This window comes from Lonchura striata, chromosome 2 (assembly GCF_050655825.1).
Source record: "Lonchura striata isolate lonStrDom1 chromosome 2, ASM5065582v1, whole genome shotgun sequence".
NCBI lineage: Eukaryota > Metazoa > Chordata > Aves > Passeriformes > Estrildidae > Lonchura > Lonchura striata.
This window is the reverse complement of record NC_140704.1, coordinates 22,681,186-22,707,974: the sequence shown is the minus strand read 5'-3', so window position 1 is coordinate 22,707,974 and position 26,789 is coordinate 22,681,186. Positions and strand designations below refer to the sequence as shown.

The window sequence follows — 26,789 nt, the reverse complement described above, 5'->3', positions numbered from 1 at the left end:
TCAGCGGTGAAATAGCCTGCAAAAATGGAGGCTCAGGGGTGATGTTGTCACCAGGAGGTTGTAGGCAGGCGGGGGTCGGTCTCTTCTCTCCCAGGCAGCCAGCGACAGGATGAGAGAGATGGGCTCAGTCGGTACCAGGGCAAGATTCAGACTGGACATCACGAGGAATTTCTTCACAGAAAGGGTAACGGGCTGCCCAGGAAGATGGAGGGCAGAGGTGTTTAAGGAAACAATGGACATGGCACTGAATGCCATGGTCTAGTTGACAAAGTGGTGTTCGATCATTGGCTGGACTCAATCACAGGTCTTTCCCAACCTAATTGATTCTGCAATTCTGTAAAATGGAGTATTAAAAATTGACAGCCTATTCTTAGCATTAGGAAAAGCATATTACACCAAACACAGTAAAATTAGAGGAAAATCAGAGTAAGAACCAATACCAATGATAAAATAAATGCATTATGAGAAACCATACCTTTCTTCCCAGAGACTGCTTTAATAAAATTTAAAGAAGCAGGGTATGATACATATATTACAGAACAAAACTAGACCCAACTAGAAGGCTTTGATGTATTCAATCTTATTTTGCTTTATAGGCAATTTAATAGCTTTAAAGTAGAAAACACCCTGACAATAAATGACTTCTAATTTTTTTTTTTAATTAAAATGTGAGTGTGCCTTCTTGTAGAACACTAAATATTTCCAAAAATGTATAGTTTGTTGAGAAAAAGCCATTTTCTGCATTGAAATGTAACATAAACCCAATAACTCCATAAAAGGAGGGAATCACAAATTAAGCATGGGAATTTGGAATCAGGATTCATACAACTAAGATGACAACAGTAGGCACCAGCAGGTGTCAAAAAAGCCTCTAGCATTACAAATCAGCTTTGCTTTTTGTGCTCCTTCAAGTCACTTCCTAGCAGCCACTGATATGTGTTTTCCTTTAAATCCTTAAAACCAACAAAACCCCTACAATCCAATGCCTGTCACAAGAGCAGAACTGGTTCACCTTAGAAGGCCCAGACCCTGGAAAATTCCTCCATCAGAAACTCCCCTTGGTTCTTCTGATGCCCACAGGACATGTAGAGTTGTTGAACTTGCTCCTTTGCGCAAGTTATACTCCCTCCATTCTTCTCACTTTCCAAAAAATATTCCAGGGATCACCAGTTGTTAAGCAGTGCTTTGAGTTACACATACTTTGGTCTTTACATTGTTGAGCTTTGTAGGCAACATAAAATAAAAATAACCTTGTCTCTATCCCCACTGCGCCCAACCCAAGTGCCAAAACAAATGGAAGGAAGCAGACAAAGATGGAAGAGAGAACAATTAAATGGAAGGTCTGCACAACAAAGGCCCCATGTGCATAGTTAAAATATTAAAATGTGCTGTATCCATTCAGGAATGCCAGCTTCTATTTGTTTGTTCTTCTTTGGAAGTTTGTAAAAGCAGGAGTTTCTTTTTCCGGTATTCTTCATTCACCTGCTCTGCTTGCGCATCTATGGATTTTCTTAGACATGTTTTGAGTTCCTCAATTCCTTCTCCAGTATATGTAGATATAGGAATCACCTCTCTGAATTCAAGAGTATTTTCTGGAATAATTTCTTCCTCTAGTAAATGAAAGAAGTCTGAAAAATTGTATTGAAAGAGTTAGCACAATCCCCAAATACTGTATCACTACAAAGCCCCTAAAATCCCATTTTATGCAGAAAATAAACTTTAATAAATTACAGTTATATACATAGCTGCAATTAATATACATATTATCTGCTTAATTAGTCTTCTAAAATCTCAGAAGACAAACAGTAATATAGCAGTTATACCATTCTTAATGATGCCATGAGAAGATTCTATACACTTCCAATGAGTACAAAGAAATCCCAAATTGCAGAATATGGGAGAATATGGTCTTAAGCCTTTCTGGTTTTTACACGCTCCAGGAAAGAGAAAGCAATTCACCCGAATGTAATTGCAAGATTGAAGCAAACCTACACAGACCTGTCCAGAATTTTCATGTGTTTAGGCCAAAGTCACATGACAAATGGTATATATGTCAGTGCCTATAAGGGACCTTCTGTGGAGGTTACTCTTATTCCAGACACCTAGACTGGAAACTTACTCTCCCGTATCATGCTGGGAAAGATCATCTGGGATATCTCTATTTTATTACAATCCTTTCCCAACAGTGAAGCCATTACAAATGCATATAAACAAAGCTCTAAATGCAGGAAGTGGTTTTAAACATATGTTCAAATAAAAAATTTAATAGCTGACTTCAGTTTCGAACAACTCTCTGCCAATGCAGTTATCCATATGAGATCTTACTACTACTTTTGATAAAAGTTTTTGCTGGAATTTCACTTACCCTGAGGATTCTCTAGTTGTGTCATAAGTTCATCCAAGTTATCATTTGCACATGGCAAATCCATTTTATTAATAGCAAGAAGTGCAGGCTTTGTTACAAGTTCCTCTTTGTACAGTTCCAGCTCCTTAAAAGAAAAACAAATTTCCCTTAGTAAGTATTTGTTATTTAACAAGCGCTACTTCAATTTTACATCTCCTCTTGCATTTGTTTAATTGCCTAAATAGCCCTTCTTGCCCAAGCAGCTGTGAGGCTGAATCAAGTGCTCAAGACTGATATATTAAAGCACAGAAGAAAATCATGTTAAGTGATTCAGTCATTTTTTTGCTCAAAGACAGATTTTGGGTAAAAAGGCTAGCTCATTCTGAAATGCCTCTTACAAAACTAATGAGAGTTTTGGTTTTTGTTTATTCTGACATCTATGAACACAAAATCATTTCAGAAAAACTTCAGACCTATAAAACATAAGAAAATAATTTGGACAGTGTCATAATTCTTAAACATTTTAATATTAGAAAATCACAACATGAATAAATTAAAAATAAACAGTAATATGTGAAATTTAGAAGATTCACCAACTTAAGTCACACAGATAAATTTAAATTTACGTAATATGTATTATTTCAATCAGAAGCATAGTTAAGCGACAGAAACAGTGAATGTCTGCAAAGCTGGGGCCTGATGTCTTACTTATGTTGGTCTATGCAGTAAGGGCATCAAGCCAGGGCTTTAACTGTAACCACATATTTCTACTTGTTAAAATGCTACCAGATCGGAGAACTGAAAATGATGTGTCTTTTTACCTCTACTTGACTGCAAGAAATATCCCACATGCTGCATAGATTAATCAGTTCTATTAATAATTATGTGGTACCCAACATAAACTAGAGCGGTTAACCTGGACAAGTAAAAATAAAGATTTTATCATTTTGGAGAATCTCTTTGTTCACTGGCTTTATGTTATAAATCCAGAAGATGCACTAACATTTGAATGTTTCTTAATCAATACTGAGCCATTTTCTTGACTCAACACATAATTACAACTGTCACATAGGAAAATGAGAACTTACCTTTGTTAGAAGCAATATTGTTTCAAAGGCTGTTCTGAACTGAGTTTTCATAGACAGCTGAAACCCAGAAATATCAACCTGAAAAAGGTACACAAAAAACCAAGTTTTGTGAACTAAAATTACGTTACAGTATAAAGGCACTCTCCATCAACTACTTTGCCCTGGAATGTCCAAGGCAATGTGTTCACTTCTGGGCAAATAACAGAGGGAAACTATACAGCAAAGAAACACCTTACACTGGAGGCACAAACTGCTTAATTCTGATACAGTGTTTCTCAAAGGTCTGGTTTTTAAACTTCTTATGGGAATCTTGCAGAAAAAAAAAACATCATCCTTTTATTATGCTTGGAACACTTCACTGTTCTAAATTAATTGGAAATTTTCAGTGATAAATTCTATTTAAGAACTTAATTTATCATTAGTAATTTGAGTGGTCCATTCTGTAAACACAATTACACTATATTTATCATAATCATACAGATTATAAATTATTTTCTGAATTCCAACTATATTGCAATTAAGATATATTTTATTTATTGCACTTTGATTTCAATAAACTGTAAATTTTATTTAACTTACAACTAAGAGAAGCTGCTTGGTTCTCTCTACATGTTTGAGAAATTTGTGGCCCATTCCTTTGTTTGCATGTGCACCTTCAATCAGTCCTGGGAGATCAGCTACTGAAATCTAGGAAAACAAAGTTTTAAACAAAATACTTCCAGTAAGCAAACCCAGGGACTTTAAACTATCAACCGTGATTATTGTTCTACGTAAACAAAAGAACCCAGACAAAATAATATGCATTGGCTGTTTCAATACAATCTGTTATTAGAAGGAGATTAAACAAAATGCTGCTATTGCACAAACTTGGTGCTCCTCATTTTCCCTGTCTATTTTTTACAGCTGCCTGCAAAGTACAAAATAGAGGGTAATAATACCTCAGCAGAGATCTTACAAAATTTAGCTATTACCTGAGAATGAAATAGACTCTGAAAGATGAGCAGCTTAGGCTAGCACATTTGTGTAGAATTCAAACTATCACTGAGAAAGCAAATGAAGTCTGTTCCTTCTGGCTACAGAGTATCATTACTCCAAATACAAACCCACTTAACGCTGCTTCCCTGAGCATGAGAAGATACAAGAATTTGATTTTTGCTCTTCAGCTCAAATGAGACTTTGATTAATCAATCAGCTTCCAGGCAGAGCCCAGCAAAGACTGCCACAATGGTCAGGAATCTTGTCATTTTCTCAGCTGGTTGAGAGAGCTGTTGGACAGCTGAGGAAGACCCAATAAAAAGCAAAATTATACTGAAATCCCCAAAATAGCTACTCAGTAAGTCACAGAAAGCTACGACAGAGAGTGAAGTAAAGAAGAGCAAAGGTAAGGTCCTCCTATCTATCTAATGCCCATTTAGACAGCAACTGGATTAAACTGAACAATGCCTGAAGCCAGCATACCATAAAATTTCCAGTGTGCTACTTATTGCAGAAGGGGGCTCAGATACTCTGGTAGAAATATAAGTGATTCTGCTAGTTTTCGTGATCTGGTACTGAGCCCTGAAACCCAGCTCTACTTACTCTACTTAGATCCTCTACTTCTGTGTCTTTTTTTTTTTTTTTTTCTCAAGCAATAATGACAGACAGCACTAGGAAACTTGCACATATTTTATTTTTTATAATGAACTAAGACAATATGAGCACATTGTTATATATCTCTTTAAAAATATCAATATTCTGTAGGAAGAAATGAGTCATTGTCCTTAAAGTGATACAGTAAAGACACCTCAATTATTGCTCTTAATTACATTGCTTGTGTTTTGGTTTCAGCAATTGCAATATGGAGAGTACTTCCTCTTACTCCCAGACGTGATGACAACCCCTAGCTCCCTTGACTTCAGAAAACAGGTATTTTGTCCATATAGTTCCTATATAGCCCCCAGCCCTATGGTGTAAAAATCATAAACTGTAGAAATGGCCAACAATAAGGATCACTGTCTGTGACAAGAAAAAGACTTCAGAAAAGAAAGGCAGGAGTGCAAGCAGATCTCTTGCTGGAGAAAAATACACCAGCATGAGCAAGAGATCCTCATTCTTGGCAGTTTTTTGAAAGGACTATGAAAAATCTTTTTTATTTGCAGCATAGCTTTCTAGGATAAGCTACCCTAAACTACCAGATGAAATGAATATAAAGAACCCAATTCCTTTAGACATATTGCATCTCTACAGGGAACCAGACTAACTAGATTTATTTTCTTTAATACACAGTTTACTTGAAGTTTGTTAAATGAAGGTTTCAAGCATCAGCTACTGAATCTCCCTAGCATTATCAGTTCTAAAAGCAAAAAGAGAAGTTGGTTTTTGTCTTTTCATATCTGAGGGTTATGCTTTTCTGGTTAACTTATCTGAAACCCTTTCATGCACTTGCCTTTTATCTTAAAAGTGATGAGTCCACTGCTGCAAGTATCATACACTTCAAAAACAAAGTAAAAGCACATCAAAGAAGATTCAAGCTTGAGGAATGAAAATGTTTGCTGCAACTTTTAAGTGAAGCTGGGGTCCAAAATCCATTAGCATCTCTAGTCTCATTTAGCACTGCTTTCCCTATCAGTGGATACTGTAGAAAGGATTCCAGGCACCACACAATTATCTGACAACTTTTATCTGAAGAAGCTGGATGGAACAGACTTCACAGAAATTAAAGTGGTAGGGCCATAAGTCCACCAGTCTTTCACAACTACAGCCTACCACAAAAGGAACTGATCCTAGGTGCCTGATCTCTCAGGTAATGCACTACCCTGGCTGTTCAGGTAATCACTATCATGTCATGCTATTTCAGTTTTTAATTAAAAAACTCAACCCACCAAACAAACAAACAAAAAAAAAACTTACGCAAACCAAACCAACAAAAACCCCAAAAAGACCAAAAAAAACCCCCAAAAAACCCATAAAAGAAATAACAGCCAACATTGAAGTCATAACAGGAAGTTACGGTAGCACAATTAAAATCATAAAACTCCCTGCCATTCACTAAAGTAGACCTTCAGCTACTGGACAAATCTGCCACTATTTGCATTCTGAAAATTACTCACTCAGTCCAGAGCTCTCTGTACAGGCAACTTGAAAGAAATTTGCTTCTTCTAAATAAAAACAACAGGCTCTGAAAACAACAGGTCTCTGAAACAGTGATTTTTTTTTCAAGTCCTAAACTTTTAAGAGTATACTAGGACAAAACGCTCTCAATTCCATAAACAATTTCATACCTCTAAGATTGTAAGACAGGATTAGAACCACAGAAGGAAGGTAAGGGAAAATGACATGCTATTATTAGAGTGACTTGAAATAAGCTCTACATCATAATACTGTATTTGGCTATGAAACTCTCTTATTATTACTTTTAAACCAGTACTTTTCTCAAAACTCCTGTTAAGTCCATGTAATTACATTTGACAAGTACACATTATGGATACACATATGAAAATACCTACAAGTTTTCATTCTCCTTCTGAAATTCCATTAAGCAACATAAGTAGTCACTCCATGTAACTTTAACAAACAATCAGAGTGAAGTTTCATACCAACCTGTTTATAATCTGCATACATGATCTTTCCTAGTTCAGGCTGTATTGTTGTGACTGTGGCAAGGTGACAGAAGAAAACAAAACTGGTTTTAACATTTTAAAAAATGTTAAAGCTAAAAAACATTTAAATATTGTAGAACTTTCTCAGTGTATTTAAATTAAACAAATGTGCAGTAGCAAAATAAATAAATAATAAGGAAAAGGAATAAAGAAAAAGCAAAATAAAATAGATGAAAATTAGACCACAAAAAACCCACTGCTTCACCAAGTCTTATCCCTTTCTGCAGTTCTGCTCCAGTCATCCCAAAATGGGAACAGTGAAGGTAAAGAAGTCTCAGACACAAAAACTATTACCTAGACTATGGATTAGCTTCCAAACAGGGATAAAAAAATGAGAGGTAAAGTGAGATAGGACTATTCAAACTGAGAAAAGGCTGTAGAGAATTGGGAATGGTGCAAAAAAGTCAGCAGGAAATATCAGTACTTGCACTCTTACTTTTTAGTTAAAGAAGATCAGACAACTAATTTGAACTTACTGATAGAAAAAAATTTAAAATTTCTGTCTCAAAACAAAAAAAATTTCAGTGGACAGATTAAAACCCCAAAATCTTCTCTGTTGCAAGTGGTACCAAGTTCTAAAGCACACAACATATTCAGGTAAAAGAACTTAACAGTACATATTCTGTAGACAGAGGATATTACACACCACAGAGAATCTAAGTTGCAATAAAAGGGGCTGAGTCAAAAATAAATGTTAAATAGACCCTGCATTAACAGGTTGAAGCATTATGGGGGTGTATACTTGAAAAACTGAGATAGGTAGAGGAACTGAACACTGAGGCAGCAAGTATCTCCTTGAAGTATTTCTTATAATTAAAAAGCCAGGCAACATTGCTACCTTATTCTTTATAATAAACCTTTACCATAGGCAAGTCAGCGAAAAGACTTCTTGCTCTCGGGAAATATTACTGCTCTAAAAATAAGAGTATGAACTTACACGGATAATTTGCAATCTCAGGTTTCGCATGAGAAATCTTGCTTAATAAGGATGACTTTCCTGCATTTGGAAACCTAGAATGAAAGTCAGGATTGATACACTGAATAAACAACTATATGTTTCTTGTATATTTATTTCCAAACATATTCTTCAATTATCAACTCATTTTCGCACTCATTTACTCAGACTATTGGTTTTTTTTTTTAACAAAACAAACAAGCCCCAGATCATTATGATTTACTCTCTGACATCAAATCTGAATAATTTTCTAAATCCAACAATGCTTGCCAAGGATGCAGGCAGGAGAGTTACGTAAATACATGTGTAATACATTGAAGGGAAATCTTTCAAAGTCACTCAGACAGAAATACAATATTACCATCCAAGTATACTTGGATTCACTCTTCACATGCTATAGCTAATTTTGTAAATTATGCTTGCATTCTGAAAAGCTGTCATGCAAATATATCTTACCAGTTGTATTTACAGTCTCTTAGCACTCACATCAGGTTTTTTCAAAGTCGACACTTTAAGTACCAATGATGTCTATGCTAGAGTTTATCTAACATAGCAAAGCAAATGTAAACTCAGAGAGAGTGAGACTTTGTATATAGTATATACACAGGCACAGTTTATGTGTGGTTTTAAGGCAGTTGTATGAGGGATCCTGAAATTAGTACTAATCTGTTCTGCTACCAAGTAAACCTAAAAGAACACCTAGGAGCTGTTCTGTGCACACCTGTCTGTTGTAACATCTTCACTTTACAAGGGATAGTTACACCTGCATCCTACAACAAAAGTGTTCCTGAAGGGATACACCAGCTTTTACAAAAGCTTCTTCACAGAATACATCTACCCACTGAAAAGAAACACTAAGTTAAGACTGAAATTGTAACACCCACTTGTTTTAAAGATTAACCTGAGCAGGAAAAGGCACAATAGCTTTGATCCATGTAAAACTTGAAGTTAATCCTGACATCCAAGGATAGACTACAGTCCTTATTCTTAGCACATACTCCATCCAGAAGGTCCACACAAGACTTGTGTTCTAGCCAAATCCACAAATATTCATCTCATAATGATCAAAGAAAACTCTGTCTACAGGCAACTTACCACAGTCACAAGATAGAAAGGCAGGTGTCCCATAGAAAACCAAATAATCTCCACTTGAATACACAGAGAACCAAGGCCTGTTAACAAGGCTGGTACTCTATTACAGGCCTTTTTAAAGCAGCTGTACATAAATCTTTCCTTAAAAAAATAAAGCAACCTAATGACTTTTTTTACAATAGGGAAACTATCGAGTGCAGTTTTCATACACTCTGATGTTGAGAGGCGCCTTAAAGGCATTCCAGAAGGTTATTCAGTTCTATACTCGAGAAAGCACTTTGTTTCCACAGAAGTAGATTATGTTCTTTGAAGTTTAAATTGCAACCCAGGCTAACACAACACAACCTGTACCCAAACTTGATGGGCCTTTCTCAAGTCTACATAGGTTTTTTTTTTTACCTGATCTAATAGCAAACCACTCACAAAAAAGACAAAAATGGCAAACACAAAGAGATCAAAGTACAACCACAACCATTGGAGGCTGATTCATATTCTCAATAAGAAAATTATATGCTTCTCTAATTGACTGATAATGATTTTTGTGCCCATTTTGAAGGCAAACTGACAGCTGAAATACAAGATTAAAGAAACATCAGCATCATAAAACTCCTGTACTTTCACATTGATCAAAACAGGAAAAAAATCTGTCATGTAATTACTGAAGACCAACTGAAAATTATATATCTGTAGAGAAATCTTGTATTGTCAAAATTATTTCTAATAACAAAAAAAAAAAGAAAAAATATAGTTAGTGTATCAATCTGTCTTCAAGTTTCCATTTTTATCCATGCTGTCTTCAAGTTTCCATTTTTTATTGGTACATACCAACTAGACTATTTCCACCTCAAACTCATAATTTCATGTTTCCTATATTTTTTTATTATTAAAGACCACAGGGCTGATTTATGTTAGCAGATGCTGAATAGAATAATGTTGTTGTACTACACTACAAGTGTAGGCTGTTGAAAGCTTTCTCCAAATAAAAATATATTTATCTTCATTGCTATAAAGCAGCAATATCGATATGCAAGTCCTACTGTTATAGTTTGTAATTACTTCCTTCCAACATTATAAGCTGGTTTTTGGGAGAGCAGGAAACATAGCCTTTGGCATTCTCTTCAAAATTGATACTGACAGGATCTACTTGTGCCAGTGCCATGAAGTTAAACATGCAATATGCAGTTTTCTTGGCTGTTTTGCACCTCCTACCTACTTAATAAATATTGTGCTAATAATATTGTGGCCATCACTGCAACTGATAAATAAAATTATATTACTAATTAAGTATTATCCTGATTCATGAAGCCCTTCACTCACCAAAACATAACAAATACTTTCAAATGTTAAAATTAATTTTAATAGCTTTAAACTCAATCTGATTTTTTCAAACTGCAAATAACTTAGGTGACAATGCAAATGCAAAATTAACATGCATCATCCAAACGCTCAAATTTCTTTGAAATCGAATTTGAAATGTACTACTTTGTTTTCTAATATTAGTTTTCAAACTACTATACTTACCCAACTAAGCCAACATCTGCTATAAGTTTCAAATCGAGGTGAACAGTTCTCCTCTGACCTTTGCAAGGCAGAAAGTTTGTAGCCAATGAGCCTCCAAGACCTCCACGAGCTGCTAGGAATCTCTCTCCTGCTGCATTAAGCTCTCCTGAAAATAAATTTATTAGTGAAAAAACACAATCCCCTGCAGTAGTTCAGTTGTGAATTTCCATTTAAATATCTCCAGTTACGAGACAATTTTGTGTATACTTCCTTGCAAGAACTGCACCCTCAAGGTCATGGTGATTTTCCTTGTTTGTCAACAAATGAAAGCCATCATATACCAGTATTCTTCTCTGTCATACAGTCACCTCAAGAAAACTGCAGGCAAAGTATGGCCAAGATGGAGGTTCTGAACCCTCCAGTATTTGAATTCAAGAATGCAAGGAAAAATATGCATTGATAGAGATGTGGCTCCATTCAGATGGTTTATATTTTTCCATTAAGATGCAGGGTCAGAATAATTAAAACAACAAAAAAAGCACAACACTTGGATATCTTTAGCCCTGCATCATAAACAAATCTTGCAATACATGCAATGTAGTTAAACATCCAAACCAGGGCAATTTGGGAATTTAGTTTTAATTCTAAACAGTCTGAAAAGAAAAACTCAGAGAAACTGCAAAGGAACCATTGAGAGCTATTCCAAGAGTATTGAAAGAGAGCTTCCTGGTGAGTAAAAAACAGATATGCATTTTAAGTAACCTAAAGTGTTGACATTCAGCAAGGATCTTTGTCTTCTAAGCATTTTTATAATTCAGTAAAGACACTGGGACACTTACTGGGTTTATGGAGACACAACTTATGTGAGGTCATGAATGGTTCTGTGAGAATCAGTATGGCTTCCAGCCTTTAATATGTGTTTCCAACAACAAAGGACTTCTATGTAGTGATACAAATCAACTACTGCTAATTTCTGGAAGGGGTGGGTCCTTGCTTTTCCAACAATTTTTACAGTCTATTTGCCAACTCTTGCGCCAAAAAAAGAAAAACACAGACATATTTTGGAAAACGTGTAACCTTAAAACATCCTGGTACGAGAAATTCATTAGATCTTTTCAGTAAATGTGACAATCATTAGATACCTTAAAACAAAGCAAATGTTCTTACCAATCTGCTTGCCATTATCATCAAGAACTGAAATTCCCAAAGGCACATGAACTTCACAATCTTTTCCTTTTTCACCTTTTAGAGCTTTAACACTAGGAGAAATTAAACCAGGCTTAGTACCTTAAGCTTACATTTTGCTTTCTGGAAAAGTTGTAAATAACACCTTTCATTAAATAGATTCTTACCTGCTGTTGGCTCCTGCTCCAGCTACAAATCGCTTCTGGGGATATTTCTGTCTAATGTTCTTCAAGGTTGTCCTTTCTCGGGCGACGAACCAGACATCACCACCTCTTCCTCCTTCCCCTCCCAGGTTAGGATAACCCATTCCACCAGTTCCTCCTCTCACATAGACCCGCAAATCGTCTATGAAGTTGCTGTACTAATGAAACAACAGTTTCAACACATGTTAATTACAGAATAATCAGTTCTGTTTATATTTCGCTTCATAGAAGCGTGTGTACAACCGCTTGCGTGATCTTTCAGGGCAAATAGGCGAAACTTCAGAGGGCAGAGCGTATAGTGTTTAATCAATGTTTGGCACGTCTTCCCCGGCAGCGACTCCTCAGGGCCGGGCGCCGCAGGCCGGCGTGAGGCACACGGCCGCCGGGCCCTGAGGCGCCGGGCCCTGAGGGCAGCCCCGGCCCGCGGGAACTGCCCGAGGCCCCGCCGGCGCCACCGCGGCTCCCGCCGGCTCTGCCCGCCACCCGAGCGCCGCCGGCCCCGCGCCGGCCGCACTCACCTTCCGCAGCGCCGCCGCGCCGCACCGCACCATGGCGGGGGCGGCCCCGGGCCCGCGGCCGTGCGGGGAGCACGGGGCAGCGGCGGGGAGCACGGGGCAGCGGCGGGACAGGGGCAGGGGCAGGGGCGGGGCAGCGGCAGGGAGCACGGGGCAGCGGCGGGACAGGGGCAGGGAGCACGGGGCAGCGGCGGGACAGGGGCAGCGGCGGGGCAGGGGCACGGAGCACGGGGCAGCGGCAGGAGGCCGGGCGGGCTCCGGCGCAGCACGGCGGCAGCGCAGCGCAGGCGCGGCCCGGCCTTGCGCCGCCGACACGGGCGGCCCCGCTGCCGACACGGGCGGCCCCGCCGCCGAGATCTGCAGAACCAAAGGCAGTTAAATCGCCCGGAGAGTCACGGAGGATGAGAAGGGGCTGTGAAACAGGGTCCTGCTCGCCACTGAAACAGGCCCGTAACCTCAAAGGAGGGACCCTGGCAAAGGAGCACCTGCGCTTCTATCGCACGCTCCTCCGAGCCCTCGGCTCCGGCGGTGTCACCGGCCGTCTCTTGTCCCTTGGCTGGCGCCGCAGCTCCCCGCACCCTTTGCGGTGCAAGGACTGGTGCCCCTTCACGGGCTTTAGAATCCGGCAGTGGGAGGTGACCACCACCCGTACGCCAAATAAAAAGAACAGAAGATTGAGCATGTGGACTACTTAGTACAGGAAAGGAAATAATCATATAAGCAACGGAAGATATGAAATTAATTAATAACTAGATAACTTACAGCCAATGAACTGTGACTTTACTTGCTAAAATGTGTCTATAGTGTAAAGTTTTGAGAACTGGTATGCTTGATTTCAGGAAAGCTTCTGCCTCACACCCTGCGCAGAATAAACTGTCTCCTTTGGAAAGGAGAGGTTTAGGAACCTGGCTCTGTGCGTGTTTAGAGAGTCCCTAAAGTGGCAGGAACAGGATCGCCTGAGAGGAGAGTCCCAGCTGCAGGAGCAGCCAGGTTCTGGTTAACAGCAGCGCTCTCCAGCAGTGTGTTCTCCTTGGAACCTGTCCGCTGCCTTGAGACAGCATCTGCTGTTGGCTGTCGCCATGCAGCTGAACCCTTTAAAAACTGTTGGTCATACTGCTGGTGTGCTCTCCCTCAAGAAATTGAGACCTGATCTTAAAATTATGCTAATTTTCAGGATAAGTATGACAGTTAAAAATACATGGTTTTAATAAGGCTTAAAGTACTTTGCATATTTTAAATGGTCATTAATAAGAAATTACTTTGTAAATCGTGACATCAGTAAGGTCTGAAGAGTAAAATTGGTGAAAAAATCATAGAGTCGTAGAGTGGTTTTTATTGGAAGGAACTTTAAGATCATCGAGTTCCAATGCCCCTCTCATAAGCAGGGACACCTTCCACTAGACCAGGTTGCTCCAAAGTCCTTGTCAACCTGACCTTGAGCGCTTCCAGGGATGTGGCATCCACAGCTTCTCTGGGCGACCTGTGCCAGTGCTTCATCACTTGCACAGTAAAGGACATTTTCTGTGTATCTAACCTAAGTATTCCCTCTTTTGGTTTGAACCTATTGCCCCTTGTTCTACCACTACAGCTCCAGATAAATCCCTCTCCAGCTTCCCTGTACAGCCACTCCATACTTGAAGGTTACCATGAAGTCTCGACACAATACTCGCCAGGCCAAACAGTCCAAATTTTCCTGGCCTGTCTTCAGAGGGGAGATGCTCCAGTCCCTTAGCAGCTTCATGGCCTCCTCCGGGCTTGCTTCAACAGTTCAATGTCATTCTCGTGTTGGGGGCACCAGAACTGCAGACAGTGCTCCAGGTTGAGAATCATGAGAGCAGAGCAGAGGTGAAAACCACCCACAAGTTCTTTCATAAGCCTTTATTTTGTAGGTGAATATTACTGAGACAATATGACAATGTTTTTCAATTTTTTGTGGGTTTTTAAAAGCACTAATCCTCATCAAAAAGTAAATATTTTTGTGTTACTTCTTACAGCTTTTCCACAAAGTTTTACATTCCTGATTGCTTCCTGAGAATCATTACCATTTACAGTAATTTAATACTAAAAATAACTTCAACAATGCTTTATCTGCTAACTTTATCTGCTACATAATAAAATAATTTTTTAAAAATTTAGAAAACAGTGGTATGCTTTATACATTCTTTATACATTTAAGAACAGAAGATTTAAGCTCATGTGAATGGCAGAACAGAAATTATGACCATGGCAAAAAATTCAGAACTCTCATGTTTTGCTTTCAGAGCATGGGGAGCACATCTGCAGTCCTAAAGCAGGTAACATGGAAAATCTGGTGGGAAGTGTTTTGAACTGATCAGTTAAAAATGTCATGACTGGAAAGTAGCAAATGTGGGCCTGGCCTTGTCCTTGAGGCATTCAACTGAATACTTGCAGGCTGAGACTCCTATATTCAGATGTCTCCAGAGGTCAAACCATGTCATGAACAGCTCCTTGCAATCTTCATCTCTCTCCCTCTAAGTCTTTGAAGTTAGGTCAGCTGAACATGGACTGTAATTTCTTGTCTTTGAAAAGAAGAGAAGTGATCTGGCCAACCACAGACCCTGAAACCTGGTCTCAGTCTCACTTCGGAAAAACTCAAATTTGCTGTATTAATTCCCATCAATCAAACATTGGATATGGTATCACCTGGGAAGGAATGAGCATATTGGGGTTAGGAGAGAGACTGATAAATGAGATGAACACAAATAAGGTTGAAAAGAAAGATAGCAGGCTTAAAGGGTTTGGTTTTGGATGGTCTTATTTGATAGTTTTTGTAGTAGTCCCGATAAAATCAGTAAGAGCATGCTCATGAAATTTGGAAATGAGATATACTTAGGAATCACCGTAAGTACAGAAATCTACTACTTTTGGTTGGGATAGAGCTAATTTTTTTCACAGTGACTCTAATGGGGCTGTGGTTTGGATTTGTGCTAAGAAGAGTGTTGATAATGCAAGGAATTTTTAAATTATTGCTGAGCAGGGCTTGCATGGAGCCAAGACCTTTTCTACTCCTCACCCCACTCCATCAGTGAGTGGGCTGTGAGTTCATGGGGAACCGGGAAGGGACACAGCCAGGAAAGCTGGCCCCAGCTGACCATAACATGTGGCATCATGATCATCAAAAAAGGCCAGGGAAAGAAGAAGGAAGGAGAACAGTTCAAAGTCATGGTGTTTGTATTCCCAAGTCACTGTTAGGTGTGACAGGATCCTGCTTTTCTGGAGATGGCTGAACACCAACGTGCCCATGGGAATTTGTGAATGAATTCCTTGTTTTGCTGCATGGCTTTTGCTTTGCCTATTAAACTGTCTGTATCTCAACCCACAAGTTTCCTCACTTTTACACTTTCAATTCTTTGCCCGCTCCTGCTCGCTCAGGAGTGAAGGAATGAGGGAGCAGCTGCATGGTGCTTAGTTGCTGGCTGGGATTAAACCACCACAAGTTGTATCTCAGGAGATGGATTTCATTTAATGTAGAAAGGTATTAAGTAATTTTGTAAGGCCCTGGTAAAATCTCATTTAGGGTACTGTGAAAACCTAATCAATTGTTCTATAGCTGAGCCAATGTTGAACTAAGAGAGGGCTAGAGGGAAGCTGGGTTCATCACCAGAGACCTTGAGAGCCTTTCAAAAGAACAGATCTTAGGATGGCTCAGCTTGTTTACTGCAATAAAACAAAACCAGGGAGGAGACACAAGTGCTATCTATAAATATATCAGGAAAATAAACATGAAGGATGAAAACCATTTCAATGAAGGGCAAAGACACAAGAACAAACAGATATGTACTATTCAGTAATAAATAAATCAGGAAACCAGAATAATGTTTCTAGTCATTACTGCAATTGACTAATGAAACTGCTTTTCCATGGAATTACTGGGAACAAAAATATTTCTATTTTTAATATGGCACTTGATAAATGTATGAGGTGATTGTACAACAGAGTTTTTTTTTTTTGTAGCGGCAGGGAACTAGTCCCTGTAATTCAGAAGGATCTTCCCGTTCTGTGTTACCATGCCAATTCATAGTACAAACAGCAGAACATTTTGTCCAGATTTGTGATTAATGATATGGGAAGGACCTGTCATTTTTTTCCAAATAATAGGCAAGGTTCAGAAGTCCTTATGAATGCAACAGTTAGATTGTGTGACTTCAGTAAAGCATAAGATGTCAGCTATTCTATAGAAAAGAATATAAAGAAGGAAATAAGTAAAAGGACTTTTAAGTGAGATGAAAAGAGCACAGGTAAGTTGTAGATAGTTCTTCAAGGATCAAGTCACAGACCCAGAGCCCTCCTTGGATACCAGTACAAACATGTTTCAAATGACACCCTGGCTTTGTGCTGTTATGCTTTTGTGGTACACAGTGTTTGAATTTAGTCCTTACACCTGTTAAGAGCAGCCTGGTCTGAAACTGGTCCTCTTAGCAGAGCCTTAAATTCAGCGTGCTGCACTTCCTCAGCGTGCAGCAGGAGGTTAATGTGTTAATGTGTGGACTGGCCCAGAGGTGCCAGCAGAGCTACTAGTCAGTGTTAATTGATGTCATGTAATCAGTCCACACCTTGACCTCAAAAAACAGAAATAGAGAAACGCTGGTCTCCTATATGTTATGAGTTGAAGGTGTTCAATTTTCTGACATAACATTGGATTTGTTTCAACAGAGATCAAATTTATGCCAACAAGCTCATACCAGCAGGTAATTAAGCAACATTTAGTTTGAAATGTGGCATTGTGCATTTTCTAGTTCCTTATATAATATTAAGTGGCTCATCACACATACACGATGCTAAGAATTACTGAAACAGAATCATTTAACACTCTGAAGTTTGACAATATTTAGATGTTTCATTGTCCAAATACCTGACTTCAAAAATGTATCTGATCTCCTGAAGAGACTGTTTGCCAGGCAGGACTGATTCTATCAACTTTCTCTCCTGCTTGCATTGGGTGTGTCATACTTGATCTTCAGCAACAGGGCTGTGAGCACTTCATTGTCAAGCCTGATGGCAGAACTCTGACAGTCACTCTGTAATTTTTTTATTTCAGAAGCTGATAATCAGTGATGCAGAGAGTGACTCAATTTTTTATCCTCAGTGAATCAATCCTGTTTATGAACAAGTGTGCCTATGTCACAGAGATATATATATAATTCAGTCACAAAAGGCTGGTACATTTTAAAGGTTTCCAAACTGATTTATACATAGCCAATGCATATTCTGAGTTTTGTGATGAATAATGCTTCAGTTCCTGCTTTTTCATTCTTACAGTGTACTTCACCTATTTGTATATGATTGCTTGAAAATCACAAGGTTACAGCTACTTTAAATCACACTTTTACCCCTGTTTCTTTTCTGTCTCTCTATAAATTACTAACTAGTGTACTGTCATCAGCTCTGACAAGAAGAAGCCATAAAATCTCTTCCCCCAGCAATTTTAAAACTTCCACCAGCAGTTCTTTGAAATTTGTGCTTTATGTGGTGCTTTTCTCAGTCTAGAAAAGAACTAACTTTGATGGAAATATGTAGAAATTAAGCTGAAATATTTTAGCAATACAGCTTTATTTAATGTAGAGTTGAAATAATAAAAAAAATGAAAGTCGGTTTTTCTTTCCTTGCTTTTCTGAACATGCACACAGCTGGTACGTTTGCATAATGGTCATGCTAATTGAAAGAAATAACTTCATCAACATACCCAAGGTCCAAATATTGTAAAATATCGATATATTAATTTTACAGTTTTATAGAAAAGGATAAAGAGATTTAACCAGTGCCAAGGATACATTCTTCAGTACAATAAAGTTCCTCTAGATGGAAACACTTCAGAATAGAAGGAATAAGTGGAAGTACAACAGTTTAAAACACATGCCATGGAAAGGCATCAATGCTGGAAGAGTTTTGAGGGAAACATTTCATTTTGCCCAGATTCAGCAATCAACTAAAAAATTAAAAATCACAGAAATAGATACTTTTACTATGAGCCATATAATAAAACCCAATGCCAAGCAGCTGTGCTAGAGTCCTTGGGTTTATATGTATGCTGTGAGCTATATATAACAGCTTTGGAATTCTTCTGGAAGCCCTGCACAACAAAATTTTTCTCTAAATCCCATTTATATTTAGTCATTATCTCAAAAAAAAAAAAAAAATCTTTCCAAAGTACATGGATAGCTTCTCTGCTTTAAGGACTTTTCCCTTCAGCCCAAGCTTTTATGTAGCTTTCAGATATGCTAGATATTACAAAGGTGGTCACAGATTGATTTTTCTTGACTTTCCTTGACTTTTCTTGTTCTGAAATAGAAATTTAAGTGACTAACTTAATAAACATGATCAGTGACTGTCTTCATAATGTTTCCATCTTACTTCATGTAACTTCATGTAACATTTCACAGGATTATTAGTTAATTAGTTAAATAGTTAACCAATAATTTTGATCTCTGCTAACTTCAATTCATGGGTTCATCCTTGTTCCAGGTGGCATTCCCCCACAGGTGATGATCCCTCAGTACCTGACTGACAAAGTGGATAACATCAGAAAGAAAAATAAAATATAGACGTCAGCCTTCAGAACCTTTTTAACTTAGAGATGTGAGTTTTTAAAATATTATCAATGAATCTTCATGTAGATTCCTAGAAGTACATTGTTGATGAGGTGGCATTTTAAAAAGAGGTATTTTTATTTGAAAATATTTTCCCAACAAAAATCTATTCCTCAGCATTTTGATTTCTATAGGTGTGTTCTGCAAATACCTTGAGACTAAAAATGGTGGATTTAACGAGAAAAAGGAGAAGCAAGAGAAAAGTGGTAAAATGAATCTGTAGGATGAAGAAATATGATGAAGGGCTGCCTACAGTGGCTGTTGGAGTAGAAGGAAATCTCTGTGTTTGCACCAGTAGCCTGTGCTACTACACCTAGATGTTTTAAGTGTGAATGAAATGAGAAAGGATTGATGCCACAGCCAGGCAGCTGTGGAACTACCCACCTCTTTATATGCCTTTAAATGCCTTTGAAATTTTGGCAGTTTTACTGTGAGATTGACAACACTAATAAATTTGATAGTGCATAAAGCAAACAAAAAGGGAAAATTTTCTTAACTTGAAAACTTACTGAATGCTGGTTTTTATTAATGATAAAAAGGAGCTTGCTTAAAGGTAGGTTCCTTGTGAAGTCTTTGTAATGCTTTAATTTCTTTCTTATGAACACTGCCTTAGAATTTCAAGGAATAATTACATCTAACAGAACTTTAGCTCACTTCAATGATACAATGAATTCGGAGATAAGCTAACTATATTCCAGTCTTCCAGATATTTCCTTCTATTTAGTTGTGTAGGTTCAAACGTGGCATACTTTTTGAAACATGATTTTGAAACAGTCTTGACATAGATTAGCTGGTAAGGCTTCCAGAACATGCGAAATTGTTGTGAACACTGCCATTTCAGAGCAGATTTGTATTTGTGCTTAAGCATTGCCTATATTGGTTTTTGACAGAAATTACTAAATTTCTACTTGAAAAAAGTGACTGTTCCTGTCATGTTGAACTCCACCAAATCATATTGTGAAATCTTAACAGACCGAATATTTACCACATATTTGTTCTTTTTCATTACTTTAAATATTGTCCCTGCATGTTCTGGTGGGCAAACAGGAACACGCGTGGAAAGCGATGTTTATGAACGGGAGTTTATTCAATGAGAGTGTTCCTGCTCCTGATGAGGAGGAAGATCTGCTGTCCGCTGTTTCCTCCCTGTGGCGGCTCTCTGCCCCTCCTCCCTGCCCGAGGGCAGGCTCCAGGTGAGCCCCAGCCCAGCCCGCTGCCACGGCCGCTGCTGCAGAAAGAGGTGGGGCTGCACAGCTCCTCCACCCTTCGGCGACCTGAGTTCGGCTGCTGCTGCTGCCGCCTTGCCAGTGGCAGAGGCGTCCCTGTGCACTGTCACCTCGGCATCCTCGCAGCATCCAGCAGCTGCCAGGCACTCGCAGCCCTCTCATGAATATCTTTCTTTATCTCCAAGTGGCTGACTTCTCTTTTTCAAGGTTATTGTTTTCCATCTCCTCGCTTAAATACTGTAAGTACAACTTCTGCAGTGGCTCTTTAGTTACTGCCTTTGTGAAATTCCTCTCTCTTGTAGTGAATAGTGGGAGGTACTAGTTCAAAGTCTCCGAGGTTTGTTGTGTCTCTGCTCCTGTTTTTGCTGTTCAAATGGGCCTTTAGCATTTTAGGTTTTAGCTGGATTAAAACATGAAATCGGAACAACTCAAAATGTTGGTGGTTTCCTGGCTCCCGTTTTCCTACTTTGTAGGAAATTGCCAATGTGTCCTTCCTCTGAATGCTGGTGCCTAGTGAAGTGAAGTGAGAAGAGATGCATTTCCATCCCTACTTGTTGGCTGGAACCAGTTTTCTAGGAACCCAAAGAAGATAAACTAATGCATGTTGATAAGCTCTCAGGATGCTGAGGCAGGTAATCCTGCTGCCTGCTGAGATGCAGCTGGCCCAGGGTTTTAGGAAGGAGCTAGGCTGGAGGGTATCTGTCTGGCTCAGTTCCTTGGGTTCTGAAGCTGAAGTAAAGGAATACAGGACCTCAGGTGGCTGCAGCAGTATGATTACACATTCAAACTAAAAATCATCCCAGAACCCTGAGGCCACAGTAAAAAGGCTTATTTCAAGCTGTCCTGGTTCCTGACCCAGTTTGGTGTGACTGTGAACACCATGGTGTCACCCCAACTCTGTATTTTTACAGACATTCCACATAAATGTTGTATGATCTATGGATTATTTTCTCTTTAAATGCATCACTGGGAGTTGCAGAAAGGATGTCAGTGTGTTAGCACTTTGAAGATATAACAGACTAACTTTTAATACTGACAGTGCCCAGAGATATTTTGAGTGGAATAGCTCACTTGCAATCCTGGCCAAGTTCCCAGCAAAATTTTCACAGCTGCCCAAAATATTGTCTTTTTTTCTGGACAAAACCTCACATCATTTTCATAGTTGTATTTTACACTCTGAATTGGAAACTATGGGAATAAGCATGGCACCAACTACTTAAAATGGAATTGATTTAGGATACCAAATTAAGGGGCACTGTCTGAAAGTTTTAACTGTCTTCTTTTTCTTCAGACTTCTTCCTATGTTTGTCTTTTTTGGTTTCTGATTGGTTTCCTCTTTATGTTTATTCTCCTGTTCCACTGCACTTTATCTTGATAGAAAGGGGTGATAAAAAAAAATAATCAGGTGTTTTAGTGCTGTTCTGTCTAAACTTGATTCAAGGATATGGAATACACATCATAGGAAGACTGCATTTTTCCCAGGGGGATCTCTGTAAAGAACACATATTCTGTAGCATTTGAAGTTCTCATTATGCCTCCTGTTTTATTGCTCTTTCCATCTCCAATTCTTCAGATACTTTCTCTGTTTTGCATATATACTAGAAATAATAACGCCAAAATCTTACTTAATTTTCTAATATAAGCCAGAAAGGAATTTTCTCTCTTCTAGTCTTGTGAGCAACAGCTGCTGAATGAATTCATAACATGCCTGCACTCACCCAATACACTGTACAGTCTGATTTACCATTCCTTCATTACCAACTTTCTGAGTCAGACTTTCCATGAAAGACTGGCTGTTTATAATTGTTATTTGTTTGCAGTAACTTAATATAGCATACCACTAGGACTCTTTAAGCATCTGCTATTAACCTGATTTTACTGACAATCCAAGCACAGGAGGTTAAGGGAAGAAGTACTGGTTTCAAGGAACAGTTCTGACATTGGCTATGGTCATGTTAAAATTTTTGCTTTGGGTGTTCATATTCTAAATGGCATTAACAATTTCTAGGTGCAAGCCTAGCTTCCAGCATTCGGGTTCACTGACTGGTATTTATTCCATTATTTTTGGAAAAAAAGTATTACTCTGACTATATGTATAAATTATCTCTTGGGGTACCCATGAGAGTTATGTGACAATGAACTATATAACATTAGAATCAATGTGATTTTATACACTTCTTTTCAGGTATCTTCTTGAAGTATGGAATTTGTATGGAAACAATGGTGGTATCTTCAGTTGGGCTGTATGTTGATAGTGCATTTGGTTTATGCCAATCTAGAGTATCAAAAAGAAACTCCTCCAAGCCTGCGTGAGATTGACCATCAGTGCTGGGAGGTATCATCCCATGGGCTGATGGAAATGAAGAAACTCAAGGTAGCAGATACAGTCATTGCTCTCTGGGACTTCATGATGTTCCTAAAGGAATCCCCTAAGCCCAAGCACAATGAACTCTTCAATGACTTAGCCCAGAACTTCTGGGATATGTATGTAGACTGTGTGCTCTCAAGATCCCATGGAATGGGCAGAAGACAATTAACATCTCCCAAATATTCTTCCACATACTCATACAGAACTTTAGAAGGTAACTATAGTTATAAGATATGGTACTAAAATTAACTGAACCAATGCTCCATCTTCACCCTTCATTGTTTAGACAACTCAATATACTAATTTCCAATTTTCTGACTCTACTTGTCAAAAGTGTTTGCATCTTTCAATGGTAGCTACTTTCACAATACACAAAACACTGGTAGTTAGACTACTACATTTCTATATTTAACAAGGTGTAAAAAATACTGAGTATGCATGTGGAAGTGTGTGGAAATGGATGCTGCATTCTCTGTTTATTACTGTGTACATATAAATGACAATCCATTGATAAGTAATTATAATACTGAAAGTTTCCTGGTATTAGAAGATCAGTCACAGCTTGGGGGAATCATTGTTCTGCAGAAGGGAACCTCAAATCCCTGACAGTTTGAGCCCTATTCCTTCTAGTGAAACATACATATCATGTGATGTCATGGTCATTTTGAATCACTAAACAGTGACAGGTTCTGGTCATCATGATCAGATTTGAGTCTGAAGTGAGATCATGTAGGTGACTTTACATCTTACTAATCAGTCCTGGATCTGTTTCCCCCGTTCCTCCTTAGCAATAGGTTTTTTTCTGATGTATGTGTCAGATGATTCAGGTTCTTGGAATGAACATGAATATTATTTAATCATAGCATTTCTAATACATTGCTTCGACAATAACTACTTGTCTTTCATAATCTTGCAGGGTCTGCTTTCATCAACCCATTTTAGACCAAAAGGGGAGAAAATGAAGATACTTATGGCAACATCAAAACGAAGGAGCACAAAATCACAATATGTATTGTAGATGTTTGGACAAATCCTTTGGCATGGTTCAATCCTTTTTATTTCCTTTTCTTTTTGTATAAAGTACTTAATCACTCCTAAACTGATAAGTACATGAACCCTGACACTGTCACTTTTGCTTTTCTGTCTTGCAGTCTACTAAGCTTGCCTTTTCCTCACTCCATGTGTGAATGTTTTCTGAGTCAACACCTTTGTTCTCCCACATAAACTTTAAAGTCTGGATGTATCACATTTTTGTAGTCTTGTCTTTTCCAATAATTCTCTTTTAAAAAGTTAATTTTTCATGGAAGCCCAATATATTTTTATACATTATGCAAGAAAGACAAGGTAAACAAATTTATTTTATATATTGATTAGCACTTACTATTAATCTTAAGAACTGAAAAAAAAAAAAAAAGAAAAAAAGAAAGGGGTGAGACATTAAACTAAAGGGAAGGATTATGCTCATTGTAATGTCCTGTGCAGTCTAGGCTTTGTATTTTACCATTGCTTAGTCTAAGTTATGGATTAATTAAAGTATTTTTCTAAGCAGCAATGTCTGAAGAGCAGTAGTTTTCTTACCTATTAACATGTTATTTGATAAGCCACTACTATGTGACATGCTTGACACAAGACTGCAGGTAAGGTGATGCAGTCCATCCCCGTCATTGCAGGCAACATTGCAACTGAGATGGGACCCGTGCTCCAAGTGGTTCAAAAGCGGGACAGGCTGACTCGACTGCTGCTCTCAGTATAAACCACTGAGCATGGATAAAATAATTCAAGGAGGTTAACTCCCTACTTAATCCAATTCTTCTGAGCATAAAAAAACCTGAGAAATGCTGACTGTTCTCTGCTGTACTCTTCGGGCTATGCAGCTTGTTCAGTCCCTGTTGTGTTTTAGCCTTTTATGAGATTACAGGTGATTTTAATTATTTTAGGAAATAGTACTCATGCTGTTACAGCATATAAACCTTCATAAGGAACAAGAAATCCATCCCACATAATGCCTAGCCCATGTATAGTTTGTAAACTATCCAACAAGTCTCATAGATTTGTAAATGTTCATTTAGGTAAACACAATTCTGAACTGCATCTTCTAAAATATATCTCCTACAGTATTGTGGAGAGGGTACAAAAGTAGTGAGAGAGTTTTCTGACCCAGGAACATCACTTTAAGTTCCTGACAGAAATAACATTTTTGAGCAAGCGGAGTTATTACACACGCAAACAAAGCGACTTCAGGAATCGATACATTATGATGAGCAGCAGTTGGAGAGCCATTATCTAACCTGCCCCAGCAATATCTAGTTTATAAAACTGTGTCCTGCACTGCATTTGCAACAGAAGTCTTAATTGGCATAAATAATATAAAAAAGCCCCTTGTTCACCTACATTGATCACCTACAGAAGTATTTAAGTACAATAACATTACAAAAGGATTGTTTCCTCTATTAGTGTAGTGATCTTTTCATTGAATGCCAGAGCAAGGTATCCTATGCAGTTTTAAAGGCTTCATTCTTCTTCAGGCAGTAAGTCTGTTTTAATAAGTTTTTTATAACACACAAAAGTGCTTAGCATCCACCATAATTGTTTCCAGAATGTTTGAACAATCAATTGCTATGGTCACCCTGTGGTGTCTGCCAACAGGTACACAGCAGCAGCGGCAAAACAAATTCCAGGTGGAAATGCTATGGTGTACATCTATGAGAGCTGTGGAAAGCTGACTACTCATGAGATGTCAGCATGAGGGACTAACAGTGAATGGGATTATTTTTTCTTCCACTGCTACCCCCTATTTTTCCATCCCTGGGTTACAGCAGGGACAGCAAGCCCAGCTTCTTGGGTGTTGTATGTTGCCCCCTGCAACAGCCAAACTATGGTCCATGGCTGTCTGGCAAAATCAAATGCTGTTTGTGCTGCTATGAGCCTTGTGTTTGTACTGATTTATGAAGGATAAATATAAGTATTTGGGGAAATTCTGTCCCCTTCATTCTGCAGTCATTATTAACATTAATGCCTAATTAACAAGAGCATTTGCATTTGCAGCTGCTCATTTTCAGTCAGGGTGTCTGTAGAAGAAACAATACAGTTGTGGGAGAATGCCAGGAGGCTCACTTTGTGACTGATTTAAAGTTTTTGCATAAGCAAAACTGATTTCCAGTTAATGGTTCTTTTCCCATACTTTGGCTCCAGTGTATTGCTGTAGCTTTTGCTCAGAAATTGGAAGGACTTACATAAGTCCTAGACAGTTTTTTATGGGCTTTGCCTTGCTGCCTCTAGTAATAAGTCGCCTACACATTCACACATGTGTATGTAAAAAAGCATGTAAAAACCCCTCCAAACGCCATAGCTTTTGGTCTCCTAGTAAAATATATATAGTTTGGTTTTAATTATAAAAAGACAACAGACCATACATTCTCTAAACCAGTAGTAAAGCAGCAAGGCTGCTGCAGAGCTGTCAGAGAAATATAAACATAAAAAACTGAGCAAGACTACTTGACACAGAGGACTTCAGAGAATCTTTATATACCTTGGCTAACCTTTCTTGTGGGGAGGCAAGAAATACAAATAGGCTAGTTCAATAAAACAAACTTTATACAGAGAGTCTTGGGAAAATATTGCAATTAAATTAGATTATTGTTAAAAATTATCAGTCAGCAAAGGGTCACCATAAAAAGTTAAATTAGCACAACTCAATTTAATTTCTCTATCTTTAAGTACTAGATGACTTTCCTGTTCTACAATGTGATGACTGTCTTACTCAACAAGGGTGTAACAGACCTGCCCATAAGAAAAATCCTTCTGATATTTGGAAAACACACATATAGAGATTTTTCTAAACTTCAAATACTGTTTTTTGTATGTATATTTTATTTTATTTTGTTATTTTCTTAGGGTTCTTCTTTTTATAGAATCTAGGTAGTCAATTTTGAAACAAAACTATTTGCCTTTATTTTTAATGCCACCACTTCTATGTTTGTTTTGTTATGTAACAAACATTTTGAAGATACACTTATACACACACCTATCCCATCCCTCTTTCATGAAGTAAAAAAAGTGAGCTGGAG

General features: G+C 38.3%; 2 protein-coding genes across 3 annotated transcripts; one reads left to right on the top strand and one right to left on the bottom strand.

Annotated features, from left to right (window-relative positions):
- Positions 1-476: 476 nt before the first annotated feature.
- On the bottom strand, positions 477-12,805 carry GTPBP10 (GTP binding protein 10). Its single transcript, XM_021551643.3, has 10 exons — positions 12,524-12,805; positions 11,970-12,163; positions 11,785-11,876; positions 10,639-10,783; positions 8,008-8,081; positions 7,012-7,064; positions 4,012-4,119; positions 3,433-3,510; positions 2,366-2,489; positions 477-1,628 (listed from the first exon to the last, which is right to left on the bottom strand). Exons 1-10 carry the CDS (start codon positions 12,554-12,556, stop codon positions 1,399-1,401), a joined length of 1,131 nt encoding a protein of 376 aa, XP_021407318.2. The 5' UTR covers positions 12,557-12,805; the 3' UTR covers positions 477-1,398.
- A 7,652-nt stretch (positions 12,806-20,457) lies between these two features.
- Positions 20,458-23,797, top strand: FAM237B (family with sequence similarity 237 member B). Of its 2 annotated transcripts, XM_077788143.2 has the most exons (3): positions 20,458-20,593; positions 22,540-22,936; positions 23,639-23,797. In XM_077788143.2, exons 2-3 carry the CDS (start codon positions 22,555-22,557, stop codon positions 23,662-23,664), a joined length of 408 nt encoding a protein of 135 aa, XP_077644269.1. In that variant the 5' UTR covers positions 20,458-20,593; positions 22,540-22,554; the 3' UTR covers positions 23,665-23,797. The 2 variants fall into 2 exon arrangements, with proteins under 2 accessions (XP_077644269.1, XP_085422674.1); XM_085566548.1 differs by lacking the exon at positions 23,639-23,797 and having other exon boundaries at positions 22,540-23,089.
- Positions 23,798-26,789: the final 2,992 nt, after the last annotated feature.

What these genes read in the sequence shown, in the direction of transcription:
- FAM237B (XM_085566548.1), top strand. Translation starts at nt 22,555, where the DNA reads ATGGAATTTGTATGGAAACAATGGTGGTATCTTCAGTTGGGCTGTATG.
- GTPBP10 (XM_021551643.3), bottom strand. Translation starts at nt 12,556, where the DNA reads ATGGTGCGGTGCGGCGCGGCGGCGCTGCGGAAG. An exon ending in CAATATTGCTTCTAACAAAG is followed by an intron (nt 2,490 to 3,432) that starts GTAAGTTCTCAT and finishes TTTTCTTTTAAG; the next exon opens with GAGCTGGAACTGTACAAAGA. An exon ending in ACAACTAGAGAATCCTCAGG is followed by an intron (nt 1,629 to 2,365) that starts GTAAGTGAAATT and finishes ACAATTTTTCAG; the next exon opens with ACTTCTTTCATTTACTAGAG.